This window comes from Phaethon aethereus (genome assembly GCF_964289735.1).
Source record: "Phaethon aethereus genome assembly, chromosome: 14".
Taxonomy (NCBI): domain Eukaryota; kingdom Metazoa; phylum Chordata; class Aves; order Phaethontiformes; family Phaethontidae; genus Phaethon; species Phaethon aethereus.
Window position 1 is genome coordinate 3,409,395 of NC_138590.1, and position 23,338 is coordinate 3,432,732.

At 41.8% G+C, this 23,338-nt stretch overlaps 1 protein-coding gene across 4 annotated transcripts in view; it reads right to left on the reverse strand.

The window, feature by feature from the left end:
- The window catches only part of KCNIP1 (potassium voltage-gated channel interacting protein 1), a gene marked incomplete at both ends in the record, with an annotated part of 437,431 nt that overhangs the window by 108,080 nt on the left and 306,013 nt on the right, over positions 1-23,338 (reverse strand). The window contains one exon of one of the 4 annotated variants that reach the window (XM_082006253.1): positions 14,952-15,051. The exons of the other annotated variants lie outside the window; for them this stretch is intronic. Coding sequence (XP_081862379.1) covers positions 14,952-15,051 — 100 coding nt within the window. Of the gene's footprint in view, positions 1-14,951; positions 15,052-23,338 lie in introns of those variants that run through there. 4 annotated transcript variants of the gene reach the window in all.

A 23,338-nucleotide genomic window follows, 5' to 3' on the forward strand; every position in this document is an offset into this window, starting at 1 on the left:
CTGCATAAGGATACAAACAAAGCGAAGATATACCATTATGTTTGCTAAAATACGTTGCTGGAATCAAACCTGCTTTAGGTGATTAACAAACAATACACTGCGCAGGGTTTGGAAAATACCTCCCAGATGAGAATATTAATTCACAACTGTTGAGGAGGATTTTATACTTTTCTTTTTAACTACTTCTCTTCCACTGAGGTTTCCTGCTCCTGCCTCTGCAGCTGTCACTGTAAGAGTCATTAGGTCACCAAGGAGAAAAGCATGAGACGACTGACAGCATCTGTGCCCTCCAGAAGAATAAGAGGAACAAAACAGGCTTGCAGCAAGGGCTGAGTGGCCTGCAGTTTGCATGCAACTTTTCCAAGTGCTCTGAAGAAGGGACTCTGGCCTGCTGTCATGAGAGATGTAAAGAGAGGAATGATTTCATCGCTGAAAGTATTTGGTTTCTGAAGTCAACAGGAAGACTACCTCAAAGATGAATGTCTGAAATCCATACCTTAAGAGAAGGTGCTCACTGGGAAAAAACAGAAACCTTGTCTCCTATCATAGTAGAGATTTTAATAATCCAGACTGCCAGATCAGGAAGATAAGGGGAACGCAGCTTTTTCTGTGTGTGAGCATGTGAAAGTACGACCTTGAGCAACAAAGACAGCAGCCGCTAGGAAGTGGTAATATACAGACATGCCTGGAAAAAGCATGATATTGTCAACAAGGTTGTCGAATTCAGTAACTTTTTTCACACAGGATGTGGAAAAAAAACAACTAGAAAAGGGGTCATCCAGGCTGGATTCTAACCGAAAGTATGGAAACTGATAAAATCAATGACATGGGACTAGATTTTTTTAATAGGCAAGGAAGAGGTTAGAGAGTACTTAGATAAGCCAGAGGTTTCAAAATTGGCTGAGCCTGATATAATCCATCCCCAGCTGATGAAATCTCAAGGATGTTAGCAGTTATTGGCAACCCAGTGTTGAAGAACAGGGATGAGGTGCAGGAGACTGCAACAAGATAAATACACTTCCTGTCTTTACAAAAGGTGGAGGATGAGGAGATGGGAAATTAGATATCTATCAGCTTAGCTGCACTTTCTAGAAGTGAAACCATTGGTAAGCAGAGAGAAAATCACAAGAAAATGAGTAGCTGCCCAATTGGATCTGTTCAGAGTAATTGGTGTCAAACCAATCTCGTTTCTTTCAGTAGTAAGACAACAGATTTTGTGTCACATCTTCATTTCTATAAAGCTTTTCATGGTATTTCATCTCACTTTCTTGTATATAAGCTAAGAAAACACAGTCTGGCTGAAAATACTAGGTGGTGGATGCAGAAATACTGGAAAAACTATTCAGAGTGGTGTCAAATATTCATTCTCAAAGTAGAAGATATATAAAACCTGAGCCTCATGGGGGGCCTTCTTAGGTCTGGTATCAGTCTTTATGAATGGCAGATGAATTACTGCACGTAGTAAATTTGCAAATAATATCAAGCTGGGAAAGGGGAAAAACAGTTGAAGATCAAATGTGGATTTAAAAAATAACTTAAATGTTGAAGTCTGAAAGCAAACAAAACCAGTTTTATATTCAATAAGAACAAATGCAGAAATCTACACCTATGCTGGAATAATCATCTGCACAAATGTAGGGCAGGAAAGAATTTTACTGGTATTAGAGCCCCATAAAAAAATCCAGGAGCTATGAAGGGACAAAAACCATGTTACAAAAAACAAGCAAATGCTCTTCTAGAAGTACAAGCACAGAGGTAACTTACAAGACATATGAAATAGCCCTTCTACTCTTCTCCACACTATCAAGGCCTCAGCTGGAGTACAAGATCCGATTTTGGGTCACGCATACCCAGAAAGATATAAGCCAATTAAAGAAAGTCCAGAGCAGTAAGAATGATCAGTAGTCTAATAAACAAGGCCTAAACAAATTGAGGTTGCTCAGGAAAGAAGAGACCAAAAAGAGATAATAAGTACACAAAAGACCAGTGCAGAGGAAGAGGTTAATCTAGTCTACATGTCCTCAGTGGAACAAGCTTCAAGTTTAACAAGGATGAATCAGTCTGGTATGAGGAAAAAGCTTTCCACTGGAGAAGGTAACAAATAAATTGCCTAGAGAGACTGTGGAGCCTCTGTGTTGGGAGGGATGAACAAGTCAGACAACAGCTGCCAGAAGCCGCCTTGGGGCAGACATATGGATCAAATTGGGTCCACAAGAAGTCCACGCTATCGCAATGCTTCTGCTGCCTTATGCCCACACAGCAGTCGGCCAGCTCACTTTCAAACAAACCATGGGAAAATAATTGAAAGGAAACAGATATTCTGTATTTGGTATGGAAACTACCTAAAAAGGGCATCTTTCCCTTTCCTACTGAAGCCCTTCCACACCTTAATACCGTGCACATCTATAATGCCCGAAGTGCTAAAGCTCTATACAGACCTGTAGGTATTAAGGGATATTAGGAGATGTGATAGGCAAAACTCCCAGTAAATAACATGCCAGGTCACACCAAAAGGCAGTGACAGAGCAAATAACGCTGCTTCCTCTGGCTCAGGCACCCTTGCTGTCGTCAGCTGCTCACTTTCCCATCAACTATTTTAATATGGGTGTACAACATTCATTAACCTTTCTCACCAGACCAGAAAGCTAAAATCTAACTCCGCTTTCCTGAGCTACTCAGGAAGTTATTACTATCTTGTTCCCATGCATAAATTTAGAACCAGTTTAATTTTCTGGACAGTAAATTGTTAATTAACAGAGTTCAGGCAATAGAGCTAGGTGTTACGGAATGACAACCTCTGTATCAGCTAGCTGCCATGGTCTGGGACACATCCATCCCATCTACACTCTGCTAGAATTAGCATTCACTTTACACCAAAATAATTTTTAAAAAGTATCTGTTTGCACCTCTCTGGGCCCCTGTGGGCCCACACAACATGTTAATACAAAACCATGCTCAGCAATGAATGGAATTCTGTCTGTGTTGACAGTATGGGCTGTGGCCTTCCTCCTGAAAGCGTCATTTATGAACAACCACCCTGCTACTGCGCAGACCTAGAATTCAATGCAGTTGTAGATTTTTCCTACTTTCTACTAAGTTTGCTATAGAGTGTCCTGCAAGTATTCTGGAGAACAAATGCTCTCTGGGGTACGTGGTGGCCTATGACTAGAAAGGGCTGGACTCGAGATCAGCATCGTCCCTTCTGAGGTCCCTTTAGCTATGCTCCTAGCTAAATCTGGAGTCAGCCAGCAGAGCCCCTGGGTGCTCACTCTGTGCTCGTCTATTTCTCCCACCTCCCTTTTCTATTTCCATTGTCTGTGTCCTGGTTTATGGTGGAGGGTGGCTGTCATATTGCTTCACTTTACTGAGAGATTTCTTTATAATTTGCATGCATGTGTATTTGCGTAATGGCATGCTGTGGAGTTCAAAGCTGTTTTCTCACTTTCAAAGTAGTCCTTGTGTGTAAGTTGTCCCAAGTCTGATGTGCACCAGGCTTGTATTTTTGTTTTTGATTGAGTACTGCTGCACTATATTCTTTTTGAAACTCTAGCTATTCTGGGAGAGGTGTATAATTTAATATGTTCAATAGATTTCTTGTCAGGCTTTCCTGTACAACTTCCTTCATCTTGCACTCAGACGTCTGATTTTCCACAGTAATTGGATTTGCTGCATTTGTCTCTACTTTTATGACCTATGGTAAATGCTGCTTTTTTAGCCAAGGACTATTAAAGGGTTTGCCGAAGCCTACAGTAGCCTACTATGTAGGTTTTCTGAAACTTAGAATGCTAGTTTTCAGGCATCCTTTTTACATAGGATATTAACACACAAATTAATACAGCTTGAACACTACATTAAGCAAAAGCTCTTCTGTACAACAGTAGCTGTGGGCATGCAGTGTAACATTATTAACCTGCTCTACGGGTAGATGCACAGCAATTCAGCATGTTTGCAGTGGGCCAGCCCCAAGTATTCAAGCAGAGACTGGGAAGAAAAACTTCTCACAGGTATTGCTCTAAAGCCCATTCACAGGCAGAACTCCTCCCCATTGAAAGCAAAATGAGAAATACGAAGATACAGTGCAGGGGAGACCTTCAAAACCTTCTGCAGGGACAGAGCTAATGTCCCAAGGAACTTGGAGCCACGAAGCTGATCTAGGACTCAGAAAACAAGAGCTGTGAAGATGAGCGCTGTACGACATCTGAAGCCTAGTCACACCATGTCTGCCTGTAAAACCAAAACCAAGGTAAACCATCTCCTTTGCAAGCACTATGAGACCTGCTAAGGACAAGTGGACTGTTGCAATTGGGATGAGGGGCTGCCATCCCACAACTAAGCAAGCAGGGTCTTTCCTTCTCCCGGTTTATTAGTATGTTACCTAGTTCTTTATTTCAGAACCAGTTTCCTTCCCTATTGAATAGATGGGGGAGAATCAGAGCTGCAGGGAAGGGGAGAGGCCAGGGGTAATGATGGGTTAAAAGACAACGCTTCAGGAAATCACACACAGGACACATTTTTAAACTTGTCTCTGATGCTTGCACTGGTGGTCCTCAAGTTTCTCCTACAAGACCCATCACTTTACTTTTCATTTTTCTTCTCAACAATATATGCATGTTATATCCGGGGTTGTCATTTGTGCTTGCTGCTCACAGTAGCTGCTTTCAACCTTTTCCTTTCGTATTTAAAAAGCCCAGCAGGGAGTTCTAAGCAGCTGAGCTCAAAAAGATGCTTTTAAAAATCAAGAAGCAAAAGTGCAAACAGCTGCAGGGAGCACCACTGAAACCTTGAAAAGGTGGAAAGGAGCATAAGTGCTTCAGTACAGCCTGCTGATTCACTGCTTGTTCGTGCAGGATGCAAACCTGCCAGCAGTGGCTGCACTCTGTAGGGCAATCCCAGTCGGCTGTTCTGAGCGGGACTGACCAGAGGATTTTCCTGAACACCTTTGCATGGACAATCTGGTGTAGAACTTGGTCCTTGCAGTGCTCCCCACTGTTCATCAAACCCTCTGGTCTGCGGGGATTCTCAGCATAGGATCCTCAAGTTTTATAAACATGAGGAGAAAAATCAAGGAAAGCAAGTGTCCAGCAGTAGGCAGGGGACAGCGGATGGTGAGCAGATGGCCAGCAACAGCCAGTGCTCCTCCTGACGCAGAGCAACAAGCCAGCATGCAGTCCTGCTAGGCAGTAAACTTAGGGCAAGAGGAGACAAGTGACATGTTCATGTTCTTGGGAAAGAAAAACAGAGAAAGAAATTACTGAAGCTAGTCTTACCTACTAAGGGGAAAAAACAGAGCAGATAAATGTTAGCATGGGCAAGAGATTCAGGTCTCCCAAGTTCCGGTACTGTATAATGATTTGTTTTTATCGTACTAGTAAGTTTTCAAGTTATAATTAGACTAGTAGAGCAACTCACTTGCTGTCCTCGACGTGATGCTCCTTGAGTTGCAATGTATCCCCCCCTGCCAAAAGAAAACCCCAAGTTGTGTCCACCAGCTGCTCTTCATGCAGGCATCAGCCTGCCTTGTGCATGAGCGTCCATCCCACACAAGGAGACCCTTGAGGAATGGATATAGACAAAGTGGGAACGCAGAAGGAGCCCTCTGGTCCATAACTTCTCTTTGGCCCACTGAGCCCTGACCTGTCCATCCCCCAGGCTGTATTTAACCTCCTGAGATGCCATAGAAGGTGCTTTTTCTTCAGGCTATTTCACTCCTGTGGGCTATCTTTCTCCCTTTTTCCAGTGTGGGACAATACCTCTGGAAATGGGATCCATGGGGTCCTCCTCTTGTGTTCATTTCTGGGCTGCTTCTTTACCCTGTGCTTTTTGGTTCATACAAGGCAATCATCCTCTACACTCAAAAGATAACTCTGATTCCCATACAGCGTGTAACACTGGTATCTGAGAGAACTACATTATATCACCACTGAGGTAGGAAAAAATTATTTACCTACATTTTCAATGAAATACATTAATTCACTGTATATTAACCAAGGCACTACAAATTAGTGACTGTATGTGAGACAATATGAGCTCAAAGATCAAAAAATGTGCTATAGAAAGCACAATACTTTGAACTGTATGGTAAATGAAAACTAAGATGCATCATGGTTTTATGGAGCACCTCTTCTTTTTCCCTTCCTAAAATATGCATATTGTACAGTAAAATTTTCACAAGAATGAACTGGGGAAAAAAAACTTTCTGAAGATGTCAGAATTAGGTCATCTCAACATTATTGGGATGTTTATTGAATTAATATTTTTCCACCTCATCAAATGACACAATAGAAGAAATTCTTTAAGAATAGTAACAATTCAGAGGTCAGGACAAAAGGCAGAAAAAGGGAACAGTTTTGACAACCAGTAAAATCCTTTGAATCCAGGAGAACTGAACTATGAAAATTTTAAGCACAGAAGCATCCCGTTAGGACAAAAGTGGGTCAGGTGTTTAATGGAAAAGCACAGACTAAAGCAAAAAGTTTTTTTCCACATCACAGTACAGCAAACTTGGCTTAAATAACAAGCCCAAAGCGAGAGGTTTTGGAGATATAAAAATAAAATTGATATTCTGTCAATATGAACTTGTTTTAGTTAGTAAGTAGAATCATGTGAGTGCCCCAGAGAGATAATGTCCATCTACCACAGTGGACTCTGTGGGAATCATGGGGCCACAGAAGCTCCCCTAACCTTTCAGAAAGGTCTGAGATGATGAAGCTGTAAATAGAGACAGGCTTTCATATCAGCTCACCATATCTTGCATGCAGTTTCCACCTGCCTCGTCCTGCGGTAGGATTTTTCTGTGATACATGTGTTCCCTTTTGAATTGAGGTACAATGCTGACGTGGAGCCAGGTTGAAACTTACATAAATCTTTTCATAGTTTAAATTTTAGTGAATATAGCAAATAGTGTAATCATTAATGTGACTGTATCAACATCTCAGAAGTCTTCTCTCAATGAAAACACCAAAGAAATTAAGTGAAAAAGTTTTATGAAATACTACTTTTTTTTTACAAGAGTTCTGTTCCAAATCATGACACAACTGAATTTGTGGTTGCACAAGCATATTTAAACCCCCGTAAAACAGGGCAGTTCACTAGCTCACAGCAAAGTGCCTCCTCATCCCCACCTAGTGACAAAGGTGAAAAAATTGTTGAGCTTTCGTTAAAAAACAAACAAACATAGGCTCCACTAGGTATCACAGGTATTCACACACAATGGCCACTGCAGTCCACCTGCAACTAAATCTAATTCAAGCTAAGTTGAAGTAATTATTCAAACAGTTTCATTATCACATGAGATAAGAATACAGAGTGGTCATACCTGTATGAAGTGGGATCTTAAAGGCCATAGAAATTCCTTAAAATATTATTTTGAGGGCCAATAAGTTAATCTGACATTGTGCAAAAGCTGCCTCTGCCTTTGAGCAAATAGCTATACTTAATAAAACCCAGCTGAACAACTGGACTTTATATGCAGCCTCCTTTCATATGTACACAGATCATTTTCCTGACAAAAATACTGATCAAACAACACTTGAAATGAAGGCAGCCACCCTTAAGTCAAAGTGAAGAAAAAGCTGTGTGCACACTATGTTTGAAAGCTGTTTATCGCCCTGCTGGACTGAAACCTTCGGCACGGGATAAGGAGGTGTAAAAAATGAAGGAAAGGACCTTCAAATTCTATTTAAAAAGGAGCTGGGATGAACGGGACAAAAAGGATGCCGTGCCAGAGGGTCTTCAGGCTCCATCTCACAGCTGACCGGTGCTTGGGCTAAGGTGGGCACGCTACCCATCTGCGCAAGAAGCCTGGATGTTTAGAGGCAGTCATACCAGCGCAGTGTGCTCATTAACCTGGGTCTTTAATTGACAAGCTTTTCAGGTAGATACTTTATTTCCAAAAGACTCAGCTATTTACAAATTCCCTCAGTGGAGGAGACTCTTGTAAGGAACTAAACAAACCCCTTCCAACTAAAGGATCCAAGAGAAGAATGACAGTGCTGATGCCTGGTGGCCTTGGACCTTCCCCAGAACACCTCAAACCAGCTGTCCCCTGCGCCCGCTGTGGGTCTCAGCCACGCACTGCAATTTATGATAGCACAAGTAAGGAGCATGATCACAGTATGAGACTTACTACGCAAACAGATTTTCAAGATAAGGTACAGTCTTCTAGCGTTGCCTTTCATGAGGGAAAAAGGAAAGAACATTCGGTACTTGTTAAAAAGCCTGCTTGCTGTTGTGCTGCCAAGATCCGAGTTCATCTCGTTACCACATTTGGCCTTCTGCTACAACTTACCCTCCGGCCTCCTCTGATACATGAAGCAGGTTAGCCCCACTTACATCTTTTCTCCCTCCACACTCTGAGCTGCCCGACGAGAAGATGTCAGGCACATCTAGATGATGTGTAAGAAACAGACCTTATCTCTCCCAAAAAGTCAATCCCACTCCTATCAGAATTATCAAATCCTCTCACCCTCCTTGCTGATGTCCTCTGTGTAGGATGTTTGGTAAACTGAAATAGCAGCTGATACAAACACAGACTGCCTGCCAGAATAAAAATAACGTTTTTGCTTGATATAAAGGAAGACCAGGAATGACAGCAGTGTGCCAATGAGGGAAATCAATGCCACTCAGCCACTGTGATACAAGACAACGCTGAAAAATGCATTTAAAAAACAGAATTTTTATCATGTTTTTAGAAGTTCTCTTATCTTATGTAGTAGTAGGAGTCAGGGAAAGACTATTCTTGCCCATCCTGCTCTATCTGCAGTGCCTGCTCCTCCCCACCTGAGAGAAGAGGTACATTCTTCTGCTCTAACCTGCCTTCCTTCATCTTGACAGCTTATTAGGAATTATACACTAAGGCAGAATCTTACTTTGTTACTTGCTACATCTGACGGAAGTGTGTATGTGTAAGAATACGAGAAAGGTACAGCTGCATATTTACCTGGAAAGCATAAAGCACTTTCAGTGGAAAGGTTTTTCAAGCGTAGGTGATAAGCAGAGATGTAAAATATCCAGCTTATATTACAAACCAAGAACAATGTAAGATTAGTGGGAAAAAGTTAGGATCCTGATTCTGCATTACACCCACCAAGTCTCCTGCGACGATCTCTCACCCAGCTTCTCAAGAGTGAATTAGATGATCACTGTGATGAGTCTGTCAGTGGTGGCAGAGTGAAGAGAGAAGTTTATTATGTGCATAGCAGTATATAATAGCACACGCCATTAGGAGATTCGTGGGGTTTAAAGTCTACTGATTTAGTACCTTTCCATTTAAAAGTTCCAAGTATTTTATGGTCAGGGTTAAGCTTGGAGGAAAAAACTCCATTTTACAAATGAATAAATGGAGTACGGAGAGAAAAAGACATTCCGTCTGTCTGAACATCATCTTGGAGAAGTGAGAAGAAAACCTCTGACACACTCCTGTCATGGTTAGGATGCAGAGACCTGTGGCAGACAGTAGCAAACAAACTTATTGCTGTTCAGGAGGTCCTCATCGTTTGGTCATTCTGTGCTCACAAGGAGTGGCACAGTCCTGTTAGCTTACATGAGTGCACACAAGTGATTTATAGGCCAGAGCTCCCCTGTAGGTATAAATGCTTTCTAAGAATTTCATCAGCCAAGAACATGCAACAGGTAAAAAACCCAAAGCTGGAACAGAAAACTGAGTACTTGCTATGAACAGCTCACACTGAGTCCACAGCTGAAGCATACACCCCCAAAATACGTTCATCAATGACAATAACTTGGTGCAGACCAAAGCAGAGTTGCTGACCAAGAGCTGGAGGCTCTCCTGAAGGCACATTGTGTGGCAGGCTGCGGGCAAAGGAGTCAGCATGCACCAAGTGTGTGCCAAGTACCAACACAAATGAGAAAAGAGACAGCAAAAAACCGTGCTGTAACTGCTAGGGTAACACAAAGAAAATATTACAGCTCAGACAATGATTTCCTTTCAGCCAGCAAGAGTGCGACAGCTGGCCAGCTCCGTCACCTTTTGCAAGTACAGTATGAATCTCACAGTTCGCAAAGGCAAATACATACACAGAATTGTCTTGTTTGTTATTCTGGAAGATGCTGTTTTGGCTCAGACTACCCACAGCCAATCCTGTACCAGTAGGATGCTCAAGGACAGCCCTCTGAGCTCATTCAGGGGCATCAGCATGATGAATTTTTCTTTAAAGAGGAAGAGCAGTCACAGATGGGCCAGAAAGGAGATTAGCAAAGGCAGAAACATGAGTGTGGGCACCAGAAAATACAAAATCGGGCTTCTCAATCTATTCTGTGACCACGTATTACTAGCAGTGCTCTTGCTTTTTGTTGTGCAAAAGTGCTAGTGCAGTCCGAGGTGTCCCTGCTCATGTTCACAACACTCCATCCAGTTAGCCACACACAGAGCCATGCGTACTGCAGTGGCGTCATTCGTACCACTGCCTCAAGAGCAGCGCAGCTGGTCTTTATGAAAAACCCTTGTCCAACACCCAAGAGCTGCCAAACAGCCAAGCCAGAGCAAAGCAATGTACGGGAAGTGAGCCAGGGCCTAGACTTAAAAAGGCAGCTTCTTAAAGAAAATAAAGGAGGAAAATGAAAAGGAGCCAAGAGATTTGAGGAACAGACAGTTAAGAGTTCAAGATTACATGCTACCAGCTCCCCAAAAGATGGGAATTAATATACAGCTGTTCAAACCAAAGTAACATTACAAAGTCCACATGGAGATTTGAACTTCAATTGTCAAGGGAATCATCTCATCAGTCCGCCTGTCTCCGGAGACCCTTAGCATCGCTTCCCTTTCCCAACACATCGCAGCTGTACGCTGCGCATTGCAGACACTGTGTAGTCGCTCCTGTGCCATGTTCACAAGAATACTGTTTCCATAACATCAGTCGTCACTGCACAGGAAACAGCTAGGCACACTGCCCTTCACAGGGTTACTACATAACACAGAATTACACCCTTCAGGGAACCATTTCCACGATAATCGGACCCCCGGCGGTTTGAGTCCTCTGCGCTCATGATATGGGTGCTGCTGACCCACAGGATTCCTCCCCGGCTCAGAGGCGGCTGCTGCTGCTGCGCCGGGTCGCACAGTCTCAAGGCTGAGGCCGAGCCTCGCCCCATGTGAAGCAGTTACGTGAGATCAGCATGCAGGGATGGCTGTCAGCAAAGATGACTTCCTGCAAAGGGCTGAGACTTTGTATTAAATAACTATTACAAATAATTCTTGCAGTGGTGATAGGACAGAGTATGCTAGAAATGCAAGGCACAAGACAAATTCTGGGAGAATTCTGAGTGATAGTGTAGACCTGTCAATTCATGCACCATGTTGATTCTTGGAGCAGATTACTCACATTTGATCCTGACTGGCCCACAACGAGTTTCTTTGCTCTTTATCAAAAGTGGTTTATCAGCCTGATCATTTATTCAGTAGCTGAGAGATAATATAAATCAGTCACTCCATCAGATCACTGCACTTTCCAGTAGCAGAAGAGATGGGCATTATGCTAAACTAAAAAAAAAAAAGTGTGAGTTTGCCTTTCAACAGTCCAGAATGAAATTTCAGTTTGATACTCCCTGCTACGACATGGCCAGAGAACAGGACTCTTTGAAGAGAAACTGGTGCTCTTCCTCACTATGACAGTAAATCTCCTAACTCATGAAAGCTGGAAGCTGCCTCCTGGTCTGTCAGGGGAAGCATCACTCCTTTCCTTTACCCCATAACAAATTCTGGCACCTGGTAAACCACAGGCTGAAGCTGAAAGACAGTAGTTTTCCCCAGGAACATCTAGTGTTGAGCAGCTGCTACAAAAACTGTTCTCCACTATATTTTAATACAAATGGACCAGATGGGAAATGGCATGGGAGTGTTGTTTTTTGAGAACTTTTGTATATTGTTTTGAATACAAACAAAAGCTCAGTTAGGAAAACTCTGAAGTCCTCCCCTTCGCTCAGTTAATGATGGATGGTTTGGGCTAATGCTTTTGCAAAGCAGTCTGTAAGTCTGAGTGCTCTACATGATGTTTAGACAGAGGCACTTTCTCAGTAGCACAAAGTCTTCTCAGCCGGCTCTCCTCTCCAGATGCCCACAAATGTTAAGAGTAAGAGCAAAAGGCCAGCTGGAGCCGAGAACTCAAACTCCAGTGCTGGCATCCCCTTCTAGTGACAGTGACCTTCAGAAGACCATATTCATTACTGCCTGGAATGGTGCAGAGTTTCAAGAAGTGTAGCCTGTTTTTGCCTATGGTAATTCTGGTCCTCTTCCCTCATTTAAAAATGTATAGATTTTAGATGTCATATTTGTAAAAGGCACTTTGAAAGTCTCTATATAATTAGTACTGATGAATTAAATAATAATTACAGTGGTTTCAACATGTAGACACTATGTTAGCAGCGTAAGCTGTTCAGTATAAGCAAGGTCCACAACGGTTTCAGGAAGCTGTACCTGCAGCTATGCGTTATCTAGGCCAAAGGCACCTTCCAGCTATTTCAGCTGTTGTTTGCTAGCGCTCCATATGCTGTGCTTGAGATGTAGCATGCACCTTTCTACTGCTGTATGCATCCGATACCTATTTTCTCTTTGCACAATGAAGTATGGCCACAGAAATTTGGTTTCTTGCTAGGATAACCCACACTCGAGGAATTTATACTATACCGGCAACGTAGATTCCTATGTAGCATCATACTCTGTATGCACTACAGAGTCAAGCAGGGCTATTAAAATTAATAGGAGTTAATAGCAGTTAAAACTTCTTCTCACTAGAATATTAAGTATAATTTCTTTGTATAACAACTCGCACGCAAGCATTAGGAACTAATCTATTGTAACAAACAGTCAATAGTCTCTGCTGGAAAATAATGAGTGACAACCTCACTTAAGACACCTCACCATTAAAACAAAGCAAGCAGCAGATTTCACAAGGACAAGGGCTTCATTAAAGTCCGTGCATGCTGTATGTTCTTACACAAGGGTGGACATTGCAGAAGCAACTGCAATCAAGCCTTAGTTGTGTATATGTTCAAACTACAGTCTGAATAGATTAACTTCATCTCAAGTTCTAACACCTTAAGGTAAAATGTACCTCATCCCTTTTTCAGTACAATTCACAAAGTAACTCAAATCTCCTGCTCAGTGTTTTAATTTAAACTTCATCAGAAAACAACTAGACAGCATTATGATTCGCTCTGAATTACTCAAATATCCTAAACCTTCCCTCTCCTTAGGAGTTAGGAGTACCAAATGTGCAATTCTCCCCTCATGAAGTCAGTATAGCTCGCAGGTATGTGAGGAGACTGGGCACTGGGAAGATGCAGCTACCCAACCCAAGAAGCGCTCTCTCCTAAAGCTTCCTTCTTCAGTGTTTTTTTTTAAACCAAGTTGCTAAATAGCATCTGCCCTTTGAACACATTCAGGCAGGCAGCAAAAGGATTCCAAAATCACAGGTGCTCAGATGGACCGATCCATAAGGGACTTTGCTAGAGCTGGCGACAGGACTGGAGACAGGAAATTAACTGTGCGTCCGAAACCATATAACACTTTTCTATGATAGGAACACAGGCTTCTGAAGGCTCACAAAAGCCAGAATAAATGCATTTTTCTGTTGGCACTCTGTCTTGCTGGCACAATTTGGTCATTTCAATAGACCTTGCAAAGCTAGAGCTGGTATGTAAAGCAATTGCTAAACAATCTGTATTACTGCCCTAGCTTCAAAATGCCGTGCAACAGTTATCACCAGGCTTAATTTGTATTAATATTTTGATAATTTAATAATTTGGATTAAATAATCCAAACATATAAGACGTTAGGGAAAATAGTCGAAGCAGCAGGCAGTAGGAGAAACAGGTACATGCATGAGATGTAAATTAAGGCAAACAACCAATGAACCAAAAGTTTTATAACTTTTTTTTTCTCCACTAAAGTACTTGCTGCTAGTCTCCATGGTTTTTTGAATCTTGTACTAAATGTTGTCAAGTAATTAATATGGGGCCAGCAAACTCATCTTTTCAAGGTTGTCATGAGCTCTGAAGCAGACAGGAATAATTGTTCAGCATCTGTGGGTAGCTGAAGGTTATTTTAATACCTGCGTATTTCTAGCCTACCATGAAAAATGACCCTCAAGTTTCTATAAAAAGCAGCTGTTCGATGTATATCTTATTCAGGAACAATTTAGGAACATGGTAAATCTACTCTTCCTATTAAACAGTGAGGCTATCTGCACAGGCTTGTTTTGATTTATAGAGCTCACTGTCTAAAATTCATCCCTTCTGTCTCTGTTTAATATTTCCATGTTTCTGCATGAATTGCATTGTTTATAAAAACAGAGAAGTAACATGAATTAAAGTATCTTTAGCAGTAAGCTCCCTCAAGCTATCTTCAAGAAAACATGTTTACATTTCAATCAGTAATGTTTTCCTAAAACATACATAAGGCTAGAGAGCAAGACCAGGCAGATTTGTTAAAGATAAATTTTCTGAAAGAGGGCTAGACTGATTACAACAGAAACATTCATCCAAATAGGCTCAGTAAGAGTTTGGGATTTTCTGTTAATAATAGCCAAGAGCTAAAAATAAGCCATGACATTTCCAGCAATTAGAACAAATTGAGAAGTTACAATGATAAACTTACTAAAATGTAAAGTCTTCTTTCATTCAGAGCTTCAGGATGCAAACTGCAGCTTACTAAAGCATACAAATCTGTATTGAAGTTATTGAAACAATCATAAACATAGACAAAGAATGGTTTAAGATTATGTCACATTCCTTTTCAGAGCTACAATGAGAGCTACAATACTGTATTCACATATAAAATACATTTCATTTGTCTAAAGAAAGCATTTAAAGTTATTTCAGCTGCTATTCAGCTCCTCTGATACTCGAACACTGCATATGCACATACAGACTAAACTATAATGCTCTGCAGCAAATGGCTTTCAGAATAAAATATTTTCTATTTCTTAACATCCTACCTTCATAATTGCCTTCTAGGAGACCCAGATGCTCAAGTGCCTTCACAAATCCAACAATTATCACCAGTACAACAATCATTTCAAGTCCCTCCAAGTTCATCTTGAAAAATTATTCATGTAAAAGCATCTTTTCTTAGGGAGCGTCCTGACTTCAGAGTTAGACTTTATTTAAAAAGCCCTCCTAGTCCAAGACATGCCACACAACCAGACAAATACAATGCCAAAGAAGCCCAGCATATTCCCACTAGAAAACATTTCCATTGACAGCAAGATGAACACAGGAATGTAAGGAAGTCAAATCTTACCATGTCTGCATCACTTGCCTGCATGGATACAGATGTTTCAGTCTCTAAGGCAACAGAATATACAGTAACCACTTTGTTTAGCATTTCCTCTCAGTCACAGCCAAAATTCACCAAATCTCTCTGTTATCTAGTAAAATCTGATGCTGCTTTTTCACGCTGAATTACAGGTTTAGAGAGATCCCACAGTTTAACAACACAGAGGAAAAAGTCCAAACACATTCTTTGTTTGATACTAGAGTGAACTTCAGAAAACTCAAAGCAAAATAATTTCATTTAGAAAAAGACCTACTACTGTATGTCCCTATCGAGTCTGTATGTCCCTATCGAGTGAAACACCATTACAGAAAGTTAGCGATATGTTCAAGTACCTTGTTTTCCCACACTGCACACACATTTTACAGCAATTACAGAAATCTAGTAAAATATTAAATATGGTAAGGAGAGACTTGTTAGAGGGAAATCAATTTTGAAGTTTAAGGGATATGTGAGGAACTTTCCCAGCCTTTCCCTCCTGCTGCACAGCCCTGGGGGATCTCTGCGGATGGTGGCACAACTGCCCTTGCTGCAGGTCAGCAGCTGTTCCCACGGCGGTTTCCTGACGAAAGGCAAGAAAGGGCATCAAGGACACTGCGTGCCCGTGGCCAGACCTGCGTGCGACTTACTGCTCTGCCTCAGGAAGCACTTTTCCAAGCACTCAGAAAACTGAAATTGTTTCCCAGTCCTTGGACCTGACAGTTAGGAACAGATTCTCTGAAGGACCTTATTCTCACCCGAGCACCTTAATAGCAGACATTAGCAAGCACTTGTCTGTCCTCCCTACTTACTGTCACTCATCTCTCTCTATTTGCAGCCAGTTTCAGACATGCATGGAATTGCACAAAAAAACACCCCAACAAACCACCAAAACCCAAACCTTTCAAAAGTCTGGCCACTTGTTCTGGTAACTTTTCATTATTAGGCCTGCAATGGCTGCCGCTTCCGTGCACAAGGTCACCTACTGCGCTTGTTCTTTTCTCTCGTTTTGGGATCATCCGACTTTGAAAGTAAGATAGGTAGATACAAAAAAAGTCTAATCTTATGTTAATATTTTAATTATTATAATAGTACGTTACTAATACTAATCTGAAAGACTGAAATCTGAGTCTGTTTTCAGTTGCTGGTTTTTAGCCATTTGTGTATTTCTACCTTTAACTCATGTTTTATGTTACTGTCTCCCAGGATATTCTTGTCAAGTTGCATTAAGGACTTAAATGATGTTATGAGGTCTTGAGTACCAAGGCCTTCTGTCTGCATGCTAGCTTACCCTCCTGGAACTGCAAAATGAACCTCGTGTTGCTGTATATAGCAGGATCAGTCCCACAGACTCTTTTGAAAGCTGGTAAATGGTTTTCTTATGGCCTTCAGTAATGCTTTGCTGTGTTGCAGGGTGTTGCTAAAGGCCTGAACGAAGCTGTTTGCCATATGATTATTCCAATATATTAATATTTTAGAGGTATTCCTTCATTATCAATAAAATTAACATTATCAGCTTCTACAGCTTTTCTCAGGTATCCCCACTCAAAAATAAATCTTAAACTTTTCACTATCAAACCTCATTTGAGGATCTCACAAATCCCTACCGAATTTCTCATTGAGCCTGCACACTTCTGAGGGGAGGTTAAGAATTTAATGAAGTATCAAATCCGATTACCATGGAAATGAAACCATCTTTGGGACAGTCCAGACATAAGATGTTATAATTTACAACAATAAACAATGTTTTAGTACTGAAAACAAAAGGAAAAAACTCCACCTGATAGAAATCGACTGGGATAGAGGGTAAAAAGAAAAAAGTAAATTAAGCTTAATCTTGGTCAAGTTTAAAACCTCTGTTCCAACTAAAAGTGACATTATCTGGCTGACACCAATAGGCATTTAAAATTTATTTTATTTCTGTTGGGAAAGGGTATTTCTCACAGTCCAGTGCACTTGTACCACTGTTCTCGTTTGCTGCTGCTTTCAGCTGAGCCACCAACACAACCAATTAACAAGTATGTAATTTCTTTTTCTTGCCAAAAAGTCCATTTCCTAGGAAATAAAAATATTCCACAGAAATGGATCTTTTTGATAAAAGCTGCATTTCCAGAGCAGCCCAGCTCCTTGACGTGTTGAGGCATCCTCCCTCCCTGCTTGGGTTCAAGAGGCAAAGTTCAAGTTCTGCTAAAACTGGTGCAGAGCAGAGAGCTGCCCTTGCTCAGTGCCAGAACTCCAACTGGCACTCCCACCCCAAAAAAACTTCCACAGACCCTATCTTTCTCTTGTGACGCTTTTGTTATTGAATTATTGGTTGCTCTGCACTCTACTTCATGGAAGCTATTTGAAAAGTTTCCTCTTTTTTCAGACAAAAAAGCAATTTTTAAACCTCAGAATACTTCCCAGTTGTTTTATGGCCAGCCCAAGCCACCAGTAATAGCGTCTTTGGGGAGAGAGAAAGAGAACAAGAGAAAAGGAACCTACTCAAATATACTGCCATCAAAACTCACTTAGCTTGGGCGAGCCGACAGAACAAAGCTGCAGGCTGTGCATTTTGTACTAGTTACTTCCTCATAGCAATATATCATATTTGTAACACACTCTCAATATAATTTTCAGTTGTTCTTTTTTGAGCCTCAGCAATTCACTGTGAAGGAAAACACTCCTGTCAACAGAGAAACACAGGAGTGTTCTGGGAGGAAAATAATCCAGTTACCACTGATTGCAGTATCTGATTATCCATTCACCTACCTACGTGCAATGAAATGGTGGGCATTGCTACCTCAACTCCTCCTCTCTGTTCAAGGAGGAAGGCTTGGCGCCTGGCCAGCAGCGTGCTGCGATGCCAGGGGGCAAGTTGTCCGGCCAGACTCCCAGGCCATCACAGCACACTGGAGGGACACAGATCAACAGGACATCAAACTGTTTATCGCTGCAATAAGCACGCAAAATCCAGCATTCCTGGGAGTTCATTATGTATGGATGCTAGCCGTAAGTAACTGCTTAGTTAGCACCTGCTTTGCAGTTACCTTTTCACAGCATGAGATAACAATTAAGGACAGACTAAAAAGGAGAGAGAAAGAGTAGAAAGACAAGGGTTAAAAAAAAGAGCAAAACTACAGACAGCTTTTCTCTAGGTGGAGTCTCAGGGAGATGCCCACATACAGTGCTCTGATGTCGGGTAAAGTTTGAACCAGTGCAGAACTGGGCATCCAGATGGGTCTGGCAGGTAACGTGTTGGGTGCAAGGCTGAGGACCATGTGATGAATGGCTCGTGCCAGTGTCCTCACCACGCTTGTGAGAAACATCACCTTGCCATTCCCAGTAAACAGGGGAGATCTCTAAGCTAACTCACATGTGCATCAAACAGCAGGAATCGGGAAAGCAATCAGAAAAGCACGAAGACAGTATCTATTTGTCAGTTAAATTTTCCTGTACAGTTACCCTTCAGAGCACGTCTAAGGTTTGACCCTACTGTGCCAGTTTACAGTCCAGACACACTGTTCCTCTCCTTTCCATCTGTCATTCCTCCACTATGCAAAACTCTTCTTTCTTTTTTTTTTTTTTAAACCTTGGAAACTGGTCCAAGTCCTACGAGGAGAAGATGACCCGTTCAGCATTACAGCAGCACTCTGATTAGGGTAGCAACCAACAGCAAAGCCCCTGAGATTGCCCTGCTATAATCAAGTCCAACCATTCCTGATGGCCTGAGAATTACATCTACCAACAACGGAAAACAAGGCAGATCCCTGCAGAAGACCCCACAGCACTCATGGGGATCCACCCGGGGATGGCAGTGACACAAAGCAGAGCTGCAGACCTTTCCTCTGCTTCCTGGCCTCTTCTCCCTGGCCCTTCACTTCAGGCAAGCAATAAAGAAGGGGACAGTACCTGCTGCAACGTCAGACTGTTTTGCAAAGTCAGTGTATTACACAATTACACGGCTAATTCAGGACAGGGATTCCCAAGCTAGTCCATATGCTTCTGCTCCTCCGTTCTCGCATTGCGTCGCTCCTTTAGACAGTAACCAGTCTCTCAGCTGAGTCTTGTTGCAGCAGACACTGGCTGATCCATCATTTTATTAATAGTATGATTATGGTATAAATATTTCATTCCATGGTGTGTGTAGGAGGCTTCATTATGCCTCGGTATCTTTGCATGCGCATCTTTTTAAATACAGCTCTGTGAAACTTATGGCAAATGTGTCAGTTCCAGCTCTTTCAATATTTCTGTTAATGCTCTCAGTATTTTCTCAAATGCTAATAAAGTTAAATTCCAGGCCAATTTATTCAGTGAATAAAATTCACATCCAATAATACAATTCCTTTTCTAATACGGTCATACAAAAAGATGCAGTGAGAATTTAATGCAAATGGGAATTAAGTCTTGAAAAAGAGATTTGTCATTTTCCTACTTTATGTGCTGTATAATGAGATAGTATGGTAAGCATTGGTTAGGTGTCCAGGGCAGTATTTTCACATCTCAGTGTTTCACAGAAAAACTTTGCCACACTCTTGTTTTTTTAAAGTGTCCTTGTCATAGCCTTAATATAGACAGTGTCATCTTACTGTTTCAGAGCACTAGCCGTTTTCTTAATACGGACACTATCAACAGTGTTCAGTGATTTAATCCAGGAACAATCAGCAGTATGAACGCTGAATTACAGTTTTATCACAAGCAACTGCCACATTTCTGTTTGCTACTCCATCCTAGAAAAGGCAGTGCAAAACACTTGCAAAGTGTGTTTCAGTTTTCTCAGTCTCCAGGGTCTGCTAGCAGCTCATGCTGTAATTCTTTATTTTTACAGTTCTGATTTCAGAAGCAATGTGGGACTTTCTCAGTTTAAATAAATGATAAAATATTAAATTAAGATATCACAGGTAGAGATTTAATTTTCAGGCAAATGCTGAGGAGAAATTCCAGCTTGAGTCACTGAAAAAATGATGCTTTGATTATGGTTCAGTGACATCAGTGGTCTCCAAAGCAATTACGAGGCACACATTTACTTCCAAAGTAGCAGTTAACATCTGTACTAAACTTCTAGTTACAGCACGGTCCATTTTTTAAAGAGGCCTTTTAAACCTGACTTAGAAACAGAATTCCATGGTTCCATACGCACAGTCACTGGATGCCTGCACCCGCAGCAAGAGAGTGCAAAATCAGCTGTGAGCAGAACAGCAGCAAACCAGCACCAAGAGCTGCTGTGGAGGAAGAAGCTGAGAGGCAACAGCGGCAACATCACCTGGTGCTCTGTAACGCACTTCATGAACCATTTCCAACGGCATGGACCTGGGTTACAGGTGGAGAATGGGATGCATGGCGTGATGAAGCAACTTGACTAAGGTCACTTAGCCTGTCCTGGCAGAGCCAGCAGCAGAAAATGAGGCTCCCAAATCTTTCTTCCGTATCCTCCCAGCCATACGACACCATTCTGCTCTCATGGATTTGGCAAGGAGGACAGATAACACCAGGCATGGAAAGCAGCTGAACCTCTCGCATTAAAACGAACGAATGTGTAAAGGTGACACAAATGCCTCACTGTGCAAAAACCTGTCACTTCAGTTGAAGCAGGAAATTGGGCTTAAACCAGACAGCCACCAAAGGCTTGCACAGCTGTCAGGGATATGTGCTGTTTGCAAAAGCACTGCTTACCGGTTCTCATTTCCTTCCTGAAGCTTTAGTCAAATTGGTGACATCATACTGATGGGGCTTTCGAGGAGCCTCAGCTCCCTCAACTGAATGACAATGGAGAGCATTCCAGGTACCCGACATGGCGAACACGACGACTGTCTTTGCTATGAAAAGGAGACCGCGGGTGCTAATGGTATGAGAAAAATACCCATATGGTGCATAGCAGAGCAGGGGAAAAATAAAGCAAGTTTTCAGAATTTTGGTGAAATTTTAGTTTGAAGAATTTTTCCTCTAAGCAATCATCACAGCAGAGAACAAAGCTTAACGACAGGATCTGCCAGCAGGAAAAACCTGGAACATCCAGTATCTGAGCAGGCAGTCACCTGTCTGTGACAAGCAAAACTGCGTCGAGTATTCACTGCGGAAAACTCTGTCCCGACCACAGACACGGCTTAAATGTGTTACTGTTGTTGTTACCTAAATGTGTGCAAAAATCCGTGAGAAAGATTCCCTTCACTGAAAGAACTGGGCTAGGAAAACATGCAACTCCTTTGGTTTTCTTGGATACACCAATTTTTTCTGCTTTTTAAAGAGTCTGAAAGTGGCTATCAGAACTATCTTTAATATACAACAGAAATTTTTTAGGGAAGCGGGTCAGTGAATGAGGAGTCTGCTCAAACACGAAGAGGCACTGCTGGATTGAACCAACAAGCAGTGTATGATACCCAAGAAAGGAAACGTTTTGCCTTTTTTACATTTTAGTCCCAACTGATGATTGTCAAACAGGAAGCAATTTCAAGAGGCTTTGTTGAAGAAAAAAACCCCTATCTTAGCACAACATACAGACTACAGACTTGCCAAAAGATCAAGACCTATTTTAATCTTTAATTACGCGGAGCTCTCACCTGCCTGGTCTTATTTTAGAAAATGAACAGCCTGGCTGTTAAATCCTGTACTTGGCTTGCAGCCGGAACGTGTGGCAGGCTTTGTGACCATGGAAGCAGTACGCCCGCTGATAGCTGTGGGGACATTGCTGCACCCTCATCCCAAGTACGACTTATGGCCTGGCCACGATGTCTGACCTGCAGCTTTTGCCATTAATTTTTAAAACTGCATGGAAGCATTAGTAGGCCAGTTGTCCTCATTTTCTGAATTCTAATTATAATGAGAAAAAAACCCCTCCAAACAAAGTAACGTTCAAACAGAAAAATGAGAACTATATTTGAAGACAAAGTATCTTGCAAACTCTCCCACCTTAAGTATCAATTTCCAGCAACAAATGTCCTACGATCTCAAGGAGCTGCTATCTATTGCATAAAGACGTGAGTTCATTCTTGTCATTGGCCATGTCCCCCTGTTTTTTTCGGCCATGGCTGCAGCGTTGGGTATCAGTTCAGCAAAGCTACTCTTCTGCCATTCCCATGTCTGCAGCCATTGGGGAGGTCGCAGCAAAGAGCACCCTGCAGGCTCAGGCCACAATAAGACAACTTTCCTCTCTCCCAGCCCTTAAATGAGAGGTAACTACAGCTTGGCAATGCTCATGGCGGCAGGCCAGGAAGGAGCTCCTTCCCACCACCACCATCCCTGCTGGACACACCCTGGGGGCATGAGGGGCAGGACATTCACTGAGCTCTCCAGTTACTTTCCAAGGTCTCCTCCATTCCTGGGAGGGATGTCTACACCAGGTACAAGTTTGTACTCAAACTTACCTCATTCAAAGGGTTAATGCAAATCAAAGTCATGTCTATGATTTCACCATTAAGAATAGCAGAACTAGGGCTTGAAGGAAAGGTTCTGACTTGGGCTAAAAATTAAGAATAAATGCAGCATTGTGGCATAGGCACACTTTCAGACACAGATATCCCAATGCGTTAATATGGTTTTGCATGGAAGTCTCTGCTTCCTTTAGATTCACATCTAATTCTCTTTACATCATTTAGAAAGCTTTGGCACTTGAGCAACCCTCCTTTACACTGTATTGACTCATTTAGTGTCTACAGTTGCTGATGTCAAAGGATGGAATCAAGTTACCCACCAACATTACTAATGAGCTGTGAAAGCACTCTGCTATCACCCAGCTGGCTATTTACCTCGATATTTAAAACATATATTCAAACTATATATTCAACCCTAGTATTCAATCAGTAGCTTGAAAACAGGCATAACTTCACCATTCTCATTAGAGGAAACACTGCAAGAAACTAGCCCCTAAAATAAAGCATTTCACAGCAATGTATAATGGCATAACACTCCCTTTCTAGTCAATAAAGGTGAACGGGTTTACAGGTGGAAATGGTTCTTTCTTCACCCATAGCTGGTGAATATTTTGTTATTTAGATATTTGTAGATATTGTTATTTAAATTGCACAAGTTCACACTTCAAACAACTAGAGTGAATCTTAATGCAGAAGCAGCAACACAGAAGATTCAAAATTGCCT